The 14,612-nt window shown below is 37.0% G+C and overlaps 1 protein-coding gene across 3 annotated transcripts in view; it reads right to left on the bottom strand.

Moving 5' to 3' along the window:
* The window catches only part of rabgap1l (RAB GTPase activating protein 1-like), a 155,683-nt gene that overhangs the window by 48,303 nt on the left and 92,768 nt on the right, over window positions 1–14,612 (bottom strand). For 2 of the 3 annotated variants that reach the window (XM_047374007.1, XM_047374006.1), the window contains exons 14-15: window positions 10,907–11,020; window positions 1,010–1,084 (exon numbers count right to left, since the gene is read on the bottom strand). In XM_047374007.1, the coding sequence (XP_047229963.1) occupies window positions 1,010–1,084; window positions 10,907–11,020 (189 nt within the window). Of the gene's footprint in view, window positions 1–1,009; window positions 1,085–10,906; window positions 11,021–12,489; window positions 12,523–14,612 lie in introns of those variants that run through there. The other variant, XM_047374008.1, reaches the window with a different exon arrangement.

The raw sequence follows: 14,612 nt of genomic DNA, 5'->3' as shown, positions 1-14,612 counted from the left end.
ACCTCTCTCTCTCTCTCTTTCTTGCTTCTTATTGTTTCCTTTTTGTTTCCATCTCCATGTCCATAACAATTGAAATAACCCCAAAGCATTTCCTAATAAAGTTTCTCTTATAAATATTAAGTAGAGCATTAAAGTGATAGCCATAATGTTCCACTTGTGAAAGTAAATCTGTTGAGCTTCTTCTTGGCACTCAGATAACAATTCTGAGAGCTACTCTGCCAGACAGGACACGGTTTAAAAACACACACAAAAAAAAAATGCTTTTCTTGACATCTCCCTAACAAACAATGTTTCAGATCACCTAAACAAATTTTAAATAAAAAATAACGAGAGTAAATACAAAAAGTTGATTTCAAATGATTATTGTATTTATTATGTGACAAAATAATTGCTCCTAAAACCTAGAGAGCAACAACTGCCATCAAGCGTTTGTGATAATGGGCAAAAAGTATTTTACATCACTGCGTAAGTAACCTTTTTTTCCCCAGCCATCCTCAGGTGGGCTTACAGTTCGTCCTTGGTTCATTAACCAGGTGCATAACCAAAGTGCTCTTGGGGTCCTACATTCTCCAACAGGATCTTCTACTAGAGAGCAGAATTCATGATACTAATTATGAGAAGTCGTCTAGGTCTTGAAGCAGCAGACCAGACCATAACACTACCACCACCATGTTTAAATATAGATATAATGTTCTTTTCTGAAATGCTGACAGCAGTTCATCTTAAAAAGAAAAGCTTAAGGAGATTATTATAAGATCTTTCTATTCTGCAACATTTTAAACTGCAAATAAAACCAGTGAAGTGAAAAAGTAATTAATAAACGTTTCTTTAAAAGGATGGAAAACATTATGTATTTTTGTACAGAGTATAAAAATCTCACAGTTTTACCCCTCATTAGCTTTTATACTGAATGTAATAGTCAGGGTTATGAGGGCATTACATCACATTTTTAACTGCATTAATCATTAAGCTAATGAATAAACATCTGATGGATGATAAGCTTACTCACATGTAGAAGAAGAACAGCAGCCAGAAACGATTGGCCCTGACAGTAACCAATTTCCTCATCATACACAGAATAAGCCTGCGAGAGAAAATAAAAAAAAAAAACAGAAAGGAAAAGTTTAAACTGGTTATTTTATCACCAGCAGACATGATGTCAATAGCATTTTTGAGGTTAGTTAGACTCAAAGCATAATCCAAAGTTACCATGGTGCCAGCTTTAAACCGAGAGGTGGGCTGCAGAGTTTTGGCAGCTGAATGCAGAAGTGCTCCATGTCATTTACTTGTTAACCCAGGAACAAGAAACTAAATTGAGCCAGAATTAAATGTTGTATATGTCAACAAAGTGAAGTGAAACTTAAAAGTTTTAGTTCATTCACAGTAGTTTAAATTATCCACAAACCAAGCACTGCAAAAATATTAAACTTTTCCACATGTTATCATGAAACACCAACAAACTTCAATACATGTTTTAGTATTTTATGTGATGGACCGTAACTCAAAATAGAGAAGTAAAAGGAAAATAATATACTGTTTTCATAAAATACTTAAAAGAACACTGTGCATTTTGTGTTTAGCCCCTTTACTCTGAAACCACCCAATAAATTCTAGTGTAAGTGATTACTTTCAGAAGTCAACTAATTAGTAAATAGTCTATTAAATTGCACGGATCCACTGTGTGATTTAATCAAATATAACAGTTTAGTGAAGGTCTCACAGGTTTGTTAGAGAACATTACAGAACGAGCATCAAAAGACCAAGGACCATATCAGACAGCAGAGGATTGGGTAAAAATGGTGTTGGTTGATCACATAAAATCCCAATAAATGACAAACATTTTCCAATAATACCACCAGTGCACACAAATGTAGGTATTTACAGGGATAAAAGAGCCCTGTAAAGTGACAGAGCTATTTAATCCCCCTGTCACCTTACAGAAAATCCCAACAGATATCTGTGCAACTCAGGAAGAGTGTATAGCTTACAGCTCTATGACCAATGGCCCAGGAGTGGGTCAGGGGTTCACTGCCTTGTACCGAACTGAAGCATGGAGGAAGATATTCACTGGTTTAACAGCAAGTTAACAGCAGGATCTCGAACCAGTCACATATCCAGTAGAGCTATAATTACTATTTACAATATGATAAAAAATACGAGTCCTTGGTTTCTATATTCTTAATTAAAAAAATGGTTTGGCATTATCTTCTATGTGCTCCAGACATTCACCACCCTTTTTAAACAAATATCTGAGGATCAGCAGCCAGTCACATCTAGACCAATCGATCTTAAGAGCGTTGTGCCTTGCTCCTCCTCCAGTGTACCACTGGTATAACTGTTGTCAGAAAATCAGCACCAACAGAAAGCATCTCCTAAGAGACAGTTTGTGCATAACACTTTAGTTTTACCAGAGGAATTTTCCCAAAGCACCACCTTTCAGTCTCTGTTTTTCTTCTATGTTCATGTCAACCTTGTTCATTGTCACTTTCTACGAGTCTTCGATTTTCTTAATGTAAAGCTAAGCCCCAAGTCTGCTAACCTAACACAGAAGTTCTCCAGCTAATTAAACAGATTTTTTAAAGGACAAGTAAAGCACTTTAGAGCATATAAGCTTCGGAAACACTGATTGATTTTAGCCTACACTGCCTTTACTCAACCTTTGTAAAGGCATCATGTAGACTGTCCTTGTATTCACAAAGTGACACAGGGTATACTTTTAGTGTGCAACCTTGGGTTTGTGCATGCTTTTCCAATAAAGGATCACAGTAAACTGGAAAAGTGTAGTGCTTATAATTGAGCCACAGACTGAAAAGTCTCAGAACGGTAAGAACATAATATAGAATAAATAGGGATATGAAAAATTATTTATTTTGACTAACTCTATTACATGAGGTTAGGTTTGATGACATTATTCTTCAATGCAACAGCTATAAGGGATGATAGAATCATGGAAACATATTTTTGGACAGTAAATCCACAAATGTTCAACCGTCAATGTTTTTACTGGCATTTTGTAATAAACTAATGAAAACAAAACAAAACTGTGAAGTGGGAAAAAAAAAATCACAATTTGCAAAATTCTTTACAAATAAAAATCTGAAAAGTGTGGCGTGTACACATGTATTCAACTCCCATGTATGAATACCTTGTAGAACCAACATTCGCTGCAACAACAGCATTTGGTTTTTCGTGATATGGGCCTTTCCAGTTTTGCACATCGGAGAATAGCTCAGGCTCAGTCAGACTTGATGGAGAGCATCTGTGAAAAGTTTTAAGTCTTGCAACAGATTCTCAATTTGTAAAGGTCTGGACTTTGACTGGGCCAATCCAACACAAGAAAATGCATTGATCTAAACCATTCCATTGTAGCCCGGGAAGGTGGACCTCCTCCCCAGGTTCAAGTCTTTTGCATCCTCCAACAGGTTTCAGATAACCCTGACCAGCTTCCCTGTCCTTGCTGAAATAAAACATCCCCACAAAATGATGCTGCCGCCACCATGGATCACCATAGGGACGAGTGTGATGTGCGGTATTAGTTTAAGACCTCCTTGGTGTGCTGCTATATGGCCTGTGGCAAACCAAGTGGGACCTTTTGAGGGTTTTATTTAACAATGAAAATTGTTAAATAAGGACCAGATTTACTGAGTGCATTACCCAGTTGCCATATTGGCAGATTCCTCCCCCGAGCTGTGGATCTCTGGAGCTCCTACTGGAGTTATCATTTAGCTGTGCAATACTCTTTCCATTTTCAGATCATGGATTAAAAATTGTTCAGTAAGATCCTTAAAGCTCAGGATATTGTTTTATGACCTGACGCTGCTTTAAACGTTTCCAAAAATATATTCTGGCCCTGCTTTGTTTTTTTTTTTCTCTCCTTCTAATTCACAACTACGCAATATTTTTTGTTGGTTTATCGCATAAAACCCAATGAAATACATTAAACTTTGTTGGTGTGCCAGGACAAAATATGAAAAGGTTAAAAGGAAATTAATTGACACACTTAGAACAACAGCTACTGAGTTTATGCTCACACTTTAAAAGTGACTGTAAGTTAGACGATCACCAGAAAAATAATGGCAGACATGAACAGTCCCACTGCTGCTGTGTTCAGCTAATTTTGGTATTTGATGTGGAGGTAATGGAGAAGTCTTGTGGCGGTGTCTGTGGTGTAATCTACAAGCTGACATGCTTGATGGACTGTGGCGTTCACACGTCCCCAACTCGGCTGGGAGAAGAGCACGCTGACAGATGGATGGGGGAGGTCCTGGTGGGTAAAATCTAAATTTGTTGGCCCGGGCGGATAATGGACTCAGAGGGGTGGATTATTATAAAATACGCCTAGTTTCTCAACTGTGGAGAAGACAGATTTTTCTATTCTTAGAAGTACAGCATGTAACTCTGAAAATATTAGCTGGTCCAAATGTGTTATTAATCCCTATGTAAAGCTCAGTCAAGCTCTAGTTATTAGAACCACAGTAATGCCATCCCTAAAATCATACAGTACTAGGATAAAGAGTCACTAGTATTTGAAACAGTAAATCACAAAAGTCCCTTTACTTTCAATGTGTTTTATAGTGGTTTTATGTGATAGAACAACACAATACAGTGAATACTGGAGAAGTAGAAGGAAAATCATGCATGGTTTTCAACATTTAAAAATGTGGCATGAATTTGTAATAAGCTACTTTCACTCTGATACTTCTAAGTCATCTAATAAAAAAACTAGCTTCTATCTGTGGCAGTAAAACTAACACTGAACATCACCCTGAACACACCATCCTACCTATGAGGAACGGTGAAGGCAGTATCATGCTCTTGGCATGCTTTGTCTTAGAAGGGACAAAGCTGGTACGAGTTGGTAGGAAGATAAATGGAGCTAAAACAAGGTAATACAGACTAGAAACCTGTTAGAGGCCGCAGAAACCGTGAGACATCTGCAGAGGTTCACCTTCCGGCAGCACACAAACGCTAAACATACAGACAGAGCCAGATTGGAACACTTTAGTTAAAAGTATACTACAATGGCCCAGTCAAAGAACAAAACTCAATTCAACTGATAATCTGTAGTAAGATTTAAAAAAGACATGCATCGCCCAATCTGACTGATCTGTTTTGCAAAGAAGATCAGAAGCCCCTCTGTGTGTAAAGCTAGTAGGGAGAGACACTGTAAAGCTATTCTCTTTTTAAGAATTTTAGTTGTAAACAAATGTTGAAAACCATCTATACAGTAGTTTTCTTTCCATCTCCCAATTGTCTGTTAGGTCATGCTGCTCAAAGTAAATCCCAAAAAAATACATTGAAGTCGGTGGCCATAATGAGTAAAAAAAAGTTGAAAGATTTTGAATACTTTTGCAAGACGCTGTGATTATGTTTTAGATTATGTTTTAGAGGTCAGAGGCTGATCATCACTGAGCATCACTGCATAACCTAGGATACTTTTATTTAGACAAAACATTCAGCCACCTGCAATAAATTGTAATGCAACGTCAGGGTCTAGTAAAGTGCAAACATGATGGGAAGGTTTCGTTTTCATGCACAAATAAAAAATAGTTATATAGTTGTATTTGCCAGTGTGTTGCTGATGGAGCAAATAGATTTAAAACTAACAGATAAAAAACATCTTCCAGTTGATGCACGATAGCTTTATGAAGTTCTGTGCCTCAACTAGGAGTATTACTAACAGAAAATAAAAGGTTTTAGGGAGAAAAAGCATGCGGCCGGCAGGTGACCTTCCCCAGAGAATAAAGGTTAGAAACGAAGCACTTCAGGCAACAATACGGAGGAAGTCATGAAGAGAAATATAAACTTTGTCCTGAATCTTCCATGCCTGTAAACCTTGAAGTTCCAACCAACCTTAACAGCTGAAAATCTACATGGATTTGCATGCAAATGAAGCCTGGGACGACACTGACCTAGTTGGGACCAGAGTGGATGTTAAACCTTCCTGACAGGTTCTCCTAGAGCACTGACCATTGTTTCTACAGTGCAATGAGAACACAAACAGCTAGTTACAGTATACCACATTAGTTCAAAACTAGCTTTAGTTTTAATGGGAAATAACAACAGTGTGGCAATATTTATGGTTAATACGCTCCTTTTTTTGGCATTTCATAACTTTCTGTCTGAATGTATTATATAAAGGATGGAAGATTCCCTTTAGGATTAATGAAGAATTACTGACTTGAATTGGAAATGAATTGGATATTTAAAGATATTTAAAGAATATATTTCAGATTACTTAAGGATTTAAAAATGTGATTTCTAAAATTTCTACAGAAAAAGCTGACACTCAACTGAATATAAATTTAACTGAGCATTAATATAGCAGAAATTAGGGAAAAACTTCACAACAAATCTAATTTTACATGACGAAATCATACCAAAATCTTATATTATTATGTCATTTAACATGTCGATTGTTAATGCCATTGTAACTTTCTATAAACTGACCACTTCTCAACAGTAACTGAGAGAAAGAGGGAGAGACTGTGACTTTCATTTTGGGGAAGATAATAAACTTAGGGAGAAAAAAATCTTGCATCAGTTTAAAGAGAAAAACTCCAGACTTTGTTTGCAGACGTCAGTGAGCTGGACTCTACTCTCAGACAAATATCAAGTCAAGTTTTACAACATTTTTCTAAAAAGCATCAGAAAATAGGTTTCTATAATGGATTTAAAACATTCCAGATCAAAGTAAAATTACTGAAATGTTACAATGCACACATCTAATTAAAAAAACATTTCTGCCTTTGAGATAAGGAAAATACTAGTGTTATAGCTGAGATAAAGTGGACGACATTAAGCCAGGACCAGTGTTGGTTGGTGCAAAACAGAGGGATTTAATCACCTAATATGGTTAGCGATGAGGCTAAGTTATTTTGGCAATACAAGCTAATGCCGATGCATTTCTTAGCAGGTACTTACAAATATTTCAATATACCGCAACATGTTCCCTAAAGCACAGGTCCCAAACCCTGGTTCTTAGGACCCACAGTCCTGCATGTTCTTTCTTCAATTTTTTTTCCCATTTTAAACTGGAAAAATCAATCTTCTAAGTAAAAATGGGAATCCATAATTACCCCACATCTTTTTATCAATCATACAGCAGCAGTGAATAAAAATCTTTTCCTCCCACCGCACACAGACAAGACCACAACCTGTGTGGCCAAGAAAATGATCTAATCTGGTAAAAATGTGGTTTTACAACTAAACTTTTTGATAGTGTTAAAACATTTACAGATGTAAGAAGTGGTATCCTGTTCAAGCTATGAAGCAAGTAACTCAGGTCTGGAGAATGAGGGTTAACTTAACTTATTTCTTAACTCTGGTTTAATACATTCAGCAGATGTGGTTCTCACTGATTCAACTAAACAACTTTTTGGAGAACTAGGTGTGGGATATCAGAAACTGCACATGTCTTGTTTATTGGTAACTCCTTGAAAATGTCAGCAGATTTGTTTTGTGTCCATTCACTTCTTTCTCAACACAGAACCATCTCACTGTAAAGATACTAACTTGGATGTAAGTGTGTTTTTATATTTACGTCAATGAGCACATGAGATGAACCGTCCTGCAGCTCATATTTCTAAATGTGACAAAAAGGGTAGATATTTGAGAATAACAAGCAGTGCACCAGTTATTGCTGCAACTTGACTGACCGGAGCAGCAGGGAGATAATGAAGTTTGTGACAGAACAGCTGGAGATATATCCAGAAAATGCAGAACAGTTTATAAAAGTAGCACTGTGGTTAAAAGAAGCAGAGATGCAGAGAGCAGGACCCACTTTGACACATTTTTATGGTGCTGCCTTTGGTTCCGTCTGGAAAAAATAGCGCATCTTCATAGAAAATTGCCTCAGCATGTGGGAACAGTGGGGATCTTCTAGTTATAGTAACCACTTTCTTTGTTTAGTTTTGCAGACTAGAGTCTGCTGCTTTTATAAAATTGCATCAAAATGGAAGCAGCATTACAACACGTCACTGGGAAGGGTTGCTCCACAGACCTATCCACATTTCTACCAACAACTTCAAGGGTTGATTCAATTTAGCAGAACTGATGTAAATAGTGGCTATAGTACAATATGTTTTTAAAGGATAGAGCAGGGCAGCAATCACTTCGACTTCTTCTAGCTAATTGATGAATCTTAGCACGTTAACATGCTAGAAGAAACCATTACTTGTCCGTTAAATTCTAAATATGACAACAAAGGGATTATGAGTCTTATTCTTATTTGTCCCAACTGTGGAACCTCCTGCATTTAGAAGAAATGCTTTAAGTTATTAAGCAGCATATTAATGACAACAAGCAAACCTGTTGCATTGTTTCTGAAATGCTACATAAGTCACAGATTTTACTTTATTTTGTAACACTAACCATTTTAAACATGGCCCTTTGCAGTGGAACATTAACCAGACTATTCGTAAAAGTCTCCCTCGGTTGTTGTCACGATGAGGACATCTGAACGAGTGCTAACATTTTGCTTTAGGGACATTGCAGGTCCTTCTCAAAATATTAGCATATTGTGATAAAGTTCATTATTTTCCATAATGTCATGATGAAAATGTAACATTCATATATTTTAGATTCATTGCACACTAACTGAAATATTTCAGGTGTTTTATTGTCTTAATACGGATGATTTTGGCATACAGCTCATGAAAACCCAAAATTCCTATCTCACAAAATTAGCATATCATTAAAAGGGTCTCTAAACGACCTATGAACCTAATCATCTGAATCAATGAGTTAACTCTAAACACCTGCAAAAGATTCCTGAGGCCTTTAAAACTCCCAGCCTGGTTCATCACTCAAAACCACAATCATGGGTAAGACTGCCGACCTGACTGCTGTCCAGAAGGCCACTATTGACACCCTCAAGCAAGAGGGTAAGACACAGAAAGAAATTTCTGAACGAATAGGCTGTTCCCAGAGTGCTGTATCAAGGCCCCTCAGTGGGAAGTCTGTGGGAAGGAAAAAGTGTGGCAGAAAACGCTGCACAACGAGAAGAGGTGACCGGACCCTGAGGAAGATTGTGGAGAAGGGCCGATTTCAGACCTTGGGGGACCTGCGGAAGCAGAGGACTGAGTCTGGAGTAGAAACATCCAGAGCCACCGTGCACAGGCGTGTGCAGGAAATGGGCTACAGGTGCCGCATTCCCCAGGTCAAGCCACTTTTGAACCAGAAACAGTGGCAGAAGCACCTGACCTGGGCTACAGAGAAGCAGCACTGGACTGTTGCTCAGTGGTCCAAAGTACTTTTTTCGGATGAAAGCAAATTCTGCATGTCATTCGGAAATCAAGGTGCCAGAGTCTGGAGGAAGACTGGGGAGAAGGAAATGCCAAAATGCCAGAAGTCCAGTGTCAAGTACCCACAGTCAGTGATGGTCTGGGGTGCCGTGTCAGCTGCTGGTGTTGGTCCACTGTGTTTTATCAAGGGCAGGGTCAATGCAGCTAGCTATCAGGAGATTTTGGAGCACTTCATGCTTCCATCTGCTGAAAAGCTTTATGGAGATGAAGATTTCATTTTTCAGCACGACCTGGCACCTGCTCACAGTGCCAAAACCACTGGTAAATGGTTTACTGACCATGGTATCACTGTGCTCAATTGGCCTGCCAACTCTCCTGACCTGAACCCCATAGAGAATCTGTGGGATATTGTGAAGAGAACGTTGAGAGACTCAAGACCCAACACTCTGGATGAGCTAAAGGCCGCTATCGAAGCATCCTGGGCCTCCATAAGACCTCAGCAGTGCCACAGGCTGATTGCCTCCATGCCACGCCGCATTGAAGCAGTCATTTCTGCAAAAGGATTCCCGACCAAGTATTGAGTGCATAACTGTACATGATTATTTGAAGGTTGACATTTTTTGTATTAAAAACACTTTTCTTTTATTGGTCGGATGAAATATTCTAATTTTGTGAGATAGGAATTTTGGGTTTTCATGAGCTGTATGCCAAAATCATCCGTATTAAGACAATAAAAGACCTGAAATATTTCAGTTAGTGTGCAATGAATCTAAAATATATGAATGTTAAATTTTCATCATGACATTATGGAAAATAATGAACTTTATCACAATATGCTAATATTTTGAGAAGGACCTGTATTATCCACATTTGGAATTGCAGCACTTTGAGGTTTAATGGTTTGTAACAATAATATTCAGTATATAAAAATACATTTAGTGGATATAGATAAAGGGCCTATCCCATCATTATGTACCTCTTTAAATGTTTTGTGTTTACACACATGTAAACATAAGATTTTGGCATTAGTCAAACATTAACAGCACTGGTTTTGAAAACAAAAACTGGTCGGTTTTTGTACACTCATACTATTCTTCACTGTTCCTACAAAACACAACGGTACAACATTTTCGCATTTTTAAAACAAGACAACGGAGCAAGGAAACAAAAAACACAGCTTCTGTGGACGTTAATGAACTCCATGAACCTCCAAACTCATCAACATTTTGGACATTTTTAGATGTGTGTTAATTTTATTTGCTCATCATAGTTATTTAGATCTGTTTTGTGGTAAAAAAAAAAAATGCTGGGAGAAAACCTTTAGGGAAGTATTCACCCACCAACATTAAGAAAATTCCCTTTGAGTGGCTTACTTCTTCAGTGGGTCTGTGTAGGACAGATTCACACACATATATCAGTAAAGACACAAACTATGCAAATTATAAACTGTACACCAAAAATAATAAATGAACACAGTGACAACCTAGTTAACTCCTACAAACATATAAACTTAAAATTGTCCTAACATGACGCCTTGAAGAAACATGGGAGTGAAGAACAATAGAGTCAAAAATGTTTTTTTTTCCTGATTAACAATATATAGAAGCTAACAGGTAATGCACATTTTTCGTAAATGTCTCATTATTGGAAATTGGTCTCACCTTGCAGATCTTGTACAGTGAATCTTGTCCATCTCCATCAGATTCCTTGAAGTAGTCATGTGCTGGAAAAGTGCGATGGATGTCACGGGTGATGACGCTTTCCTGTGCCGAGTCCTGCAACACAGAGGGTTCATCTTCTTTAGACAAAACCAGCCGAGCTTAGTTTTCTTTTTTTAAAGCTTTGATTTGGTCAGAATTTGTTTGACTGAACGGTTTTACATGTTTTTCATTTCTGCAATTATAGACAAAGAGCAATACAAAGAAACAAAATTCAGATCAAACTTTAGGTCCAGTTTTTTCACAAAAATTCTAACGAAAAATACACTGATGCATTACAGTATTATGTATTGCAATGCCTCTCGTTTTGCAATGCTCTTGTCATTCACAACTTGACAGTCATAGGCACTCTGCTGCTATCTCACAGCACATTTGTGCACTCTGCAAACAAAGACAGGACAGCACTCCCAAACAACTCCGTAAAGCAGCCGATAAACCAACATTGAGCCTTGATTTGTATTTGTAGAGATTTCATCTATCTGTAAATGCCAAAACATTTTCAAAATTTATTTTACTTTATTCTAAAGCTAATTTAAATGTGTTATATATCAATTTAGTTTTTATAATGACAAAATATAAAGCCGAAGCCTGAGGACAATTAAAACACCTAACATATGGCTCCATTAGAATAAAACTGCTGCTAATTATGCACGTCATCTATCAGAACTGCCTATACCAATGTTTTTGACTGACTAAATATATATATATATATTTTTTATTTATTTATTTTATTTTATTTATTTATTTTTTTAAATATGTTTTCATTTTTTATGTTTCAGATTCAAAGTCTTTCCATGTGTTCCCTTACCACAGCCGTGTTTTTATGAGATTTGTAGTGAGGATGAGGTGCTATGTTCTGTGTATTAGGTTGGAAATAGAAGAGCACTACATTAGTGCAAAAATATCTAATAAATTTTTTTTTTAGAATAAAGTACAATTGTGACATTTTTTTAGTCACTGTCACAATCAGACAAACAAATTTTCTAGACGTGTTGGAAAATACCACCCCTTACATTGGATAGACTTTCTATTTTACTGTATTTTCTGTAACAGGGCAAAATATATGGCAAGAAATCTTTCTTATAGATATCTACAGATTTTATAGGAGAAAATTATTTAAAAGATACAAGAAAATAATTAGAGAGTTACTTTTTCGGGATTTCAACTTCTTCGAGATGAGAACTTGCTGCCTTTCTTTGTTTAATTTGACATTTCATTTACAATGATAAACAAAGCTACATACAGGTGAATAATTCAACACCAATAACTTCCTTATAGTACTTTCTGGTAAAATCCTCGTACTTATGGTAGCATGATGACATTTTAGAAAATAACTGCTGCAGATTGAGCCCTATTGTCTCAATAAAGTGGGATTTTTCCTGAGCCTTTTAAAATGTGCCATTTCAACAAGGGTTTGTACACTGCTGAGACTGATTCTGTTCTTTGCTGCATAAAGAGGGATGATCTTGTAATTCATTAAAACTACCACCTCTAACAATTAACAGTCAGCTTAATTTTATCCTTACCTTAACTTAACTATTCCAGTAGAGTTAAGCCCATTTATTACAGTGTTGTTACCATGACAACATGAGCAAAGACCATTAAGAATTTGTTTGACAGTTAAAGTTGTAAACACTTTGATATAATAAACCATGCATGCCTTCGCTAATTAACTGCCTCACTATTCAAAAAACACTAAAAAACAGGAGAGGACGTCCTCTACGCTGCTTAATCCCTTTCCTTTTCCTCTTTCATCCCTTCCTCCTCCTCTCTGCAATTTCTGTGAGCATGGTCTTTTGTTTCTTTTTCTTGCTTATCGGCTGCTTTTTCCACTTCCACTCTCCTCTATTTTCAATTTCATGTCCCACAGTGCCTTCGCCTTCGCCTCAGCCACTTCGTTTCTTTTCTTTTCAGCCCGTATCTGCTTCTCTCTCCTCTTTCAGCATCCATGTGTCCTAAACGCTTGCAGCATGGCCTCTTATTTTACAGGCAGACAGCAAATAAACCATGCTATTCCTTTTTTGCAGGCTAACAAGGGAAGGCTTTTCTTTAAGAGTGATACATCACATATATTACACACGATATGAACTCTTGATGAGATGAAAACAGTAGAGAGTAGGAAATATAAGTTGTAGGACTAAGTTAGGTAAAACATTTTCACATTTTGTCATCACTTCAGAACAAACTTCAAGATGTTTAATTGGTGTTTGATGTGATAGGCCAACACAAAGTAGTGTTCGATTGTGAAAAGAGAATGATACTTGGATTTTATTTTATTCTACAGATAGAAATCTGAAAGGTGTGGCATGCATTTACAATCTACCCCACAGGTCAATACTTGTTAAGAATGACATTTTGCTGCAATTATAGTTGCAAATCTTTTGGGGTATGTCTTAACCAGCTTTGCACATTAAGAGGGTGAAGCTTTTGTACATTCCTCTTTGGAAAAAAGCTTGTGCTCAGCCAGAATGGATGCTGTGAACATCAGTTGATTAAGTTTTCATCTAAACCCCTCCATTGTAGCTCCTGGCAGCATGTTAGAGGTCAATGCCCAGCTGGAAGGTTCACCTTCTCTTCTTTTCTGGCCGGTCAGTTTTTTGGAGTTGTGCTATGTAGATATGTATTTTTAAAAGTTGTGCAAACCCTTTACCATTTTCTTCCACTTTATTATGATGTGCAACTATGTGTTGGTCAATCAGAAAATCCCAATAAAATACATTACAGCTTATGGCTGCTATGTGAGAAGGTGTGAATATTGTAACTTTCATCGAGCTCAATGTTCGGAGCTTCTAACAGTACAGTATCAGTCTGAAACAAGAGGTTGCACAGAGGAATCACTATGTGGAGCTGAATTGGAGCTGAATTCCCGTTTCTACTATGAATCTTTATGGTGTACACTAGACCAGGGGTGTCCAAAGTGCAGCCCAGGGTCCATTTGCAGCCCCAGACTGCTATTCAAGAATGGTACAAACTTAGCCCTGAAGCACAGGTGGTAAAAGCAGATGGAGATTTTTTACATTTAATTAGGGCACAATTACTACCCACAAATCAAAATCCTAGAAAAAAAACATTTTTTTCCCCTAGTTTCATCATTAATAGAACCACATCTATCCAGTCACTTTTAGTAAAAAAATCTAAGACGTTCATGCACTCAAATCTAACCAATTTATTAAACCTGGCTAAATACTACAAGCGTTTTCAAAGAAATAGTGACATAAATTTTGTTTCTATTGCTGATAATAGGCTAAATTTGTTTGAGCATGTTTTTCAATCCATCCCCAAAAAATTTGCAAACTGTATGACTTTTTTATTATAAGGGAAACGTGCAAACGTTGCGTATGTTTTGGATTTACACATCCCTTTCCAACAGAAAATCTGAGCATATATTTGTTTAATTAAAATATTGCATGCTTAGTTTATTGTGAAGCCGGTAAGAAAAATTCACAATATAATTTTTGTGATTTCAGTTTTTTTACAATACATATTTTTTTTGCCTGCGAGTACTATTGGCCCATGTGACAAAAAGTTTGGACACCACTGACCTTAGATATTACCAGAGGCAATAGAGTAGTTAACCATATTATGTGGATATCCATGATTTGTTTTGTTCATCTGAAGAACGTCTCTTGAGTTAAGTGGCACAAAGCCA

The sequence above is a fragment of the Girardinichthys multiradiatus genome, chromosome 9 (assembly GCF_021462225.1).
Source record: "Girardinichthys multiradiatus isolate DD_20200921_A chromosome 9, DD_fGirMul_XY1, whole genome shotgun sequence".
In the NCBI taxonomy this organism is placed as follows: Eukaryota; Metazoa; Chordata; class Actinopteri; order Cyprinodontiformes; family Goodeidae; genus Girardinichthys; species Girardinichthys multiradiatus.
The sequence above is the reverse complement of the archived record's forward strand: the minus strand, read 5'-3'. Positions and strand labels throughout refer to the sequence as shown.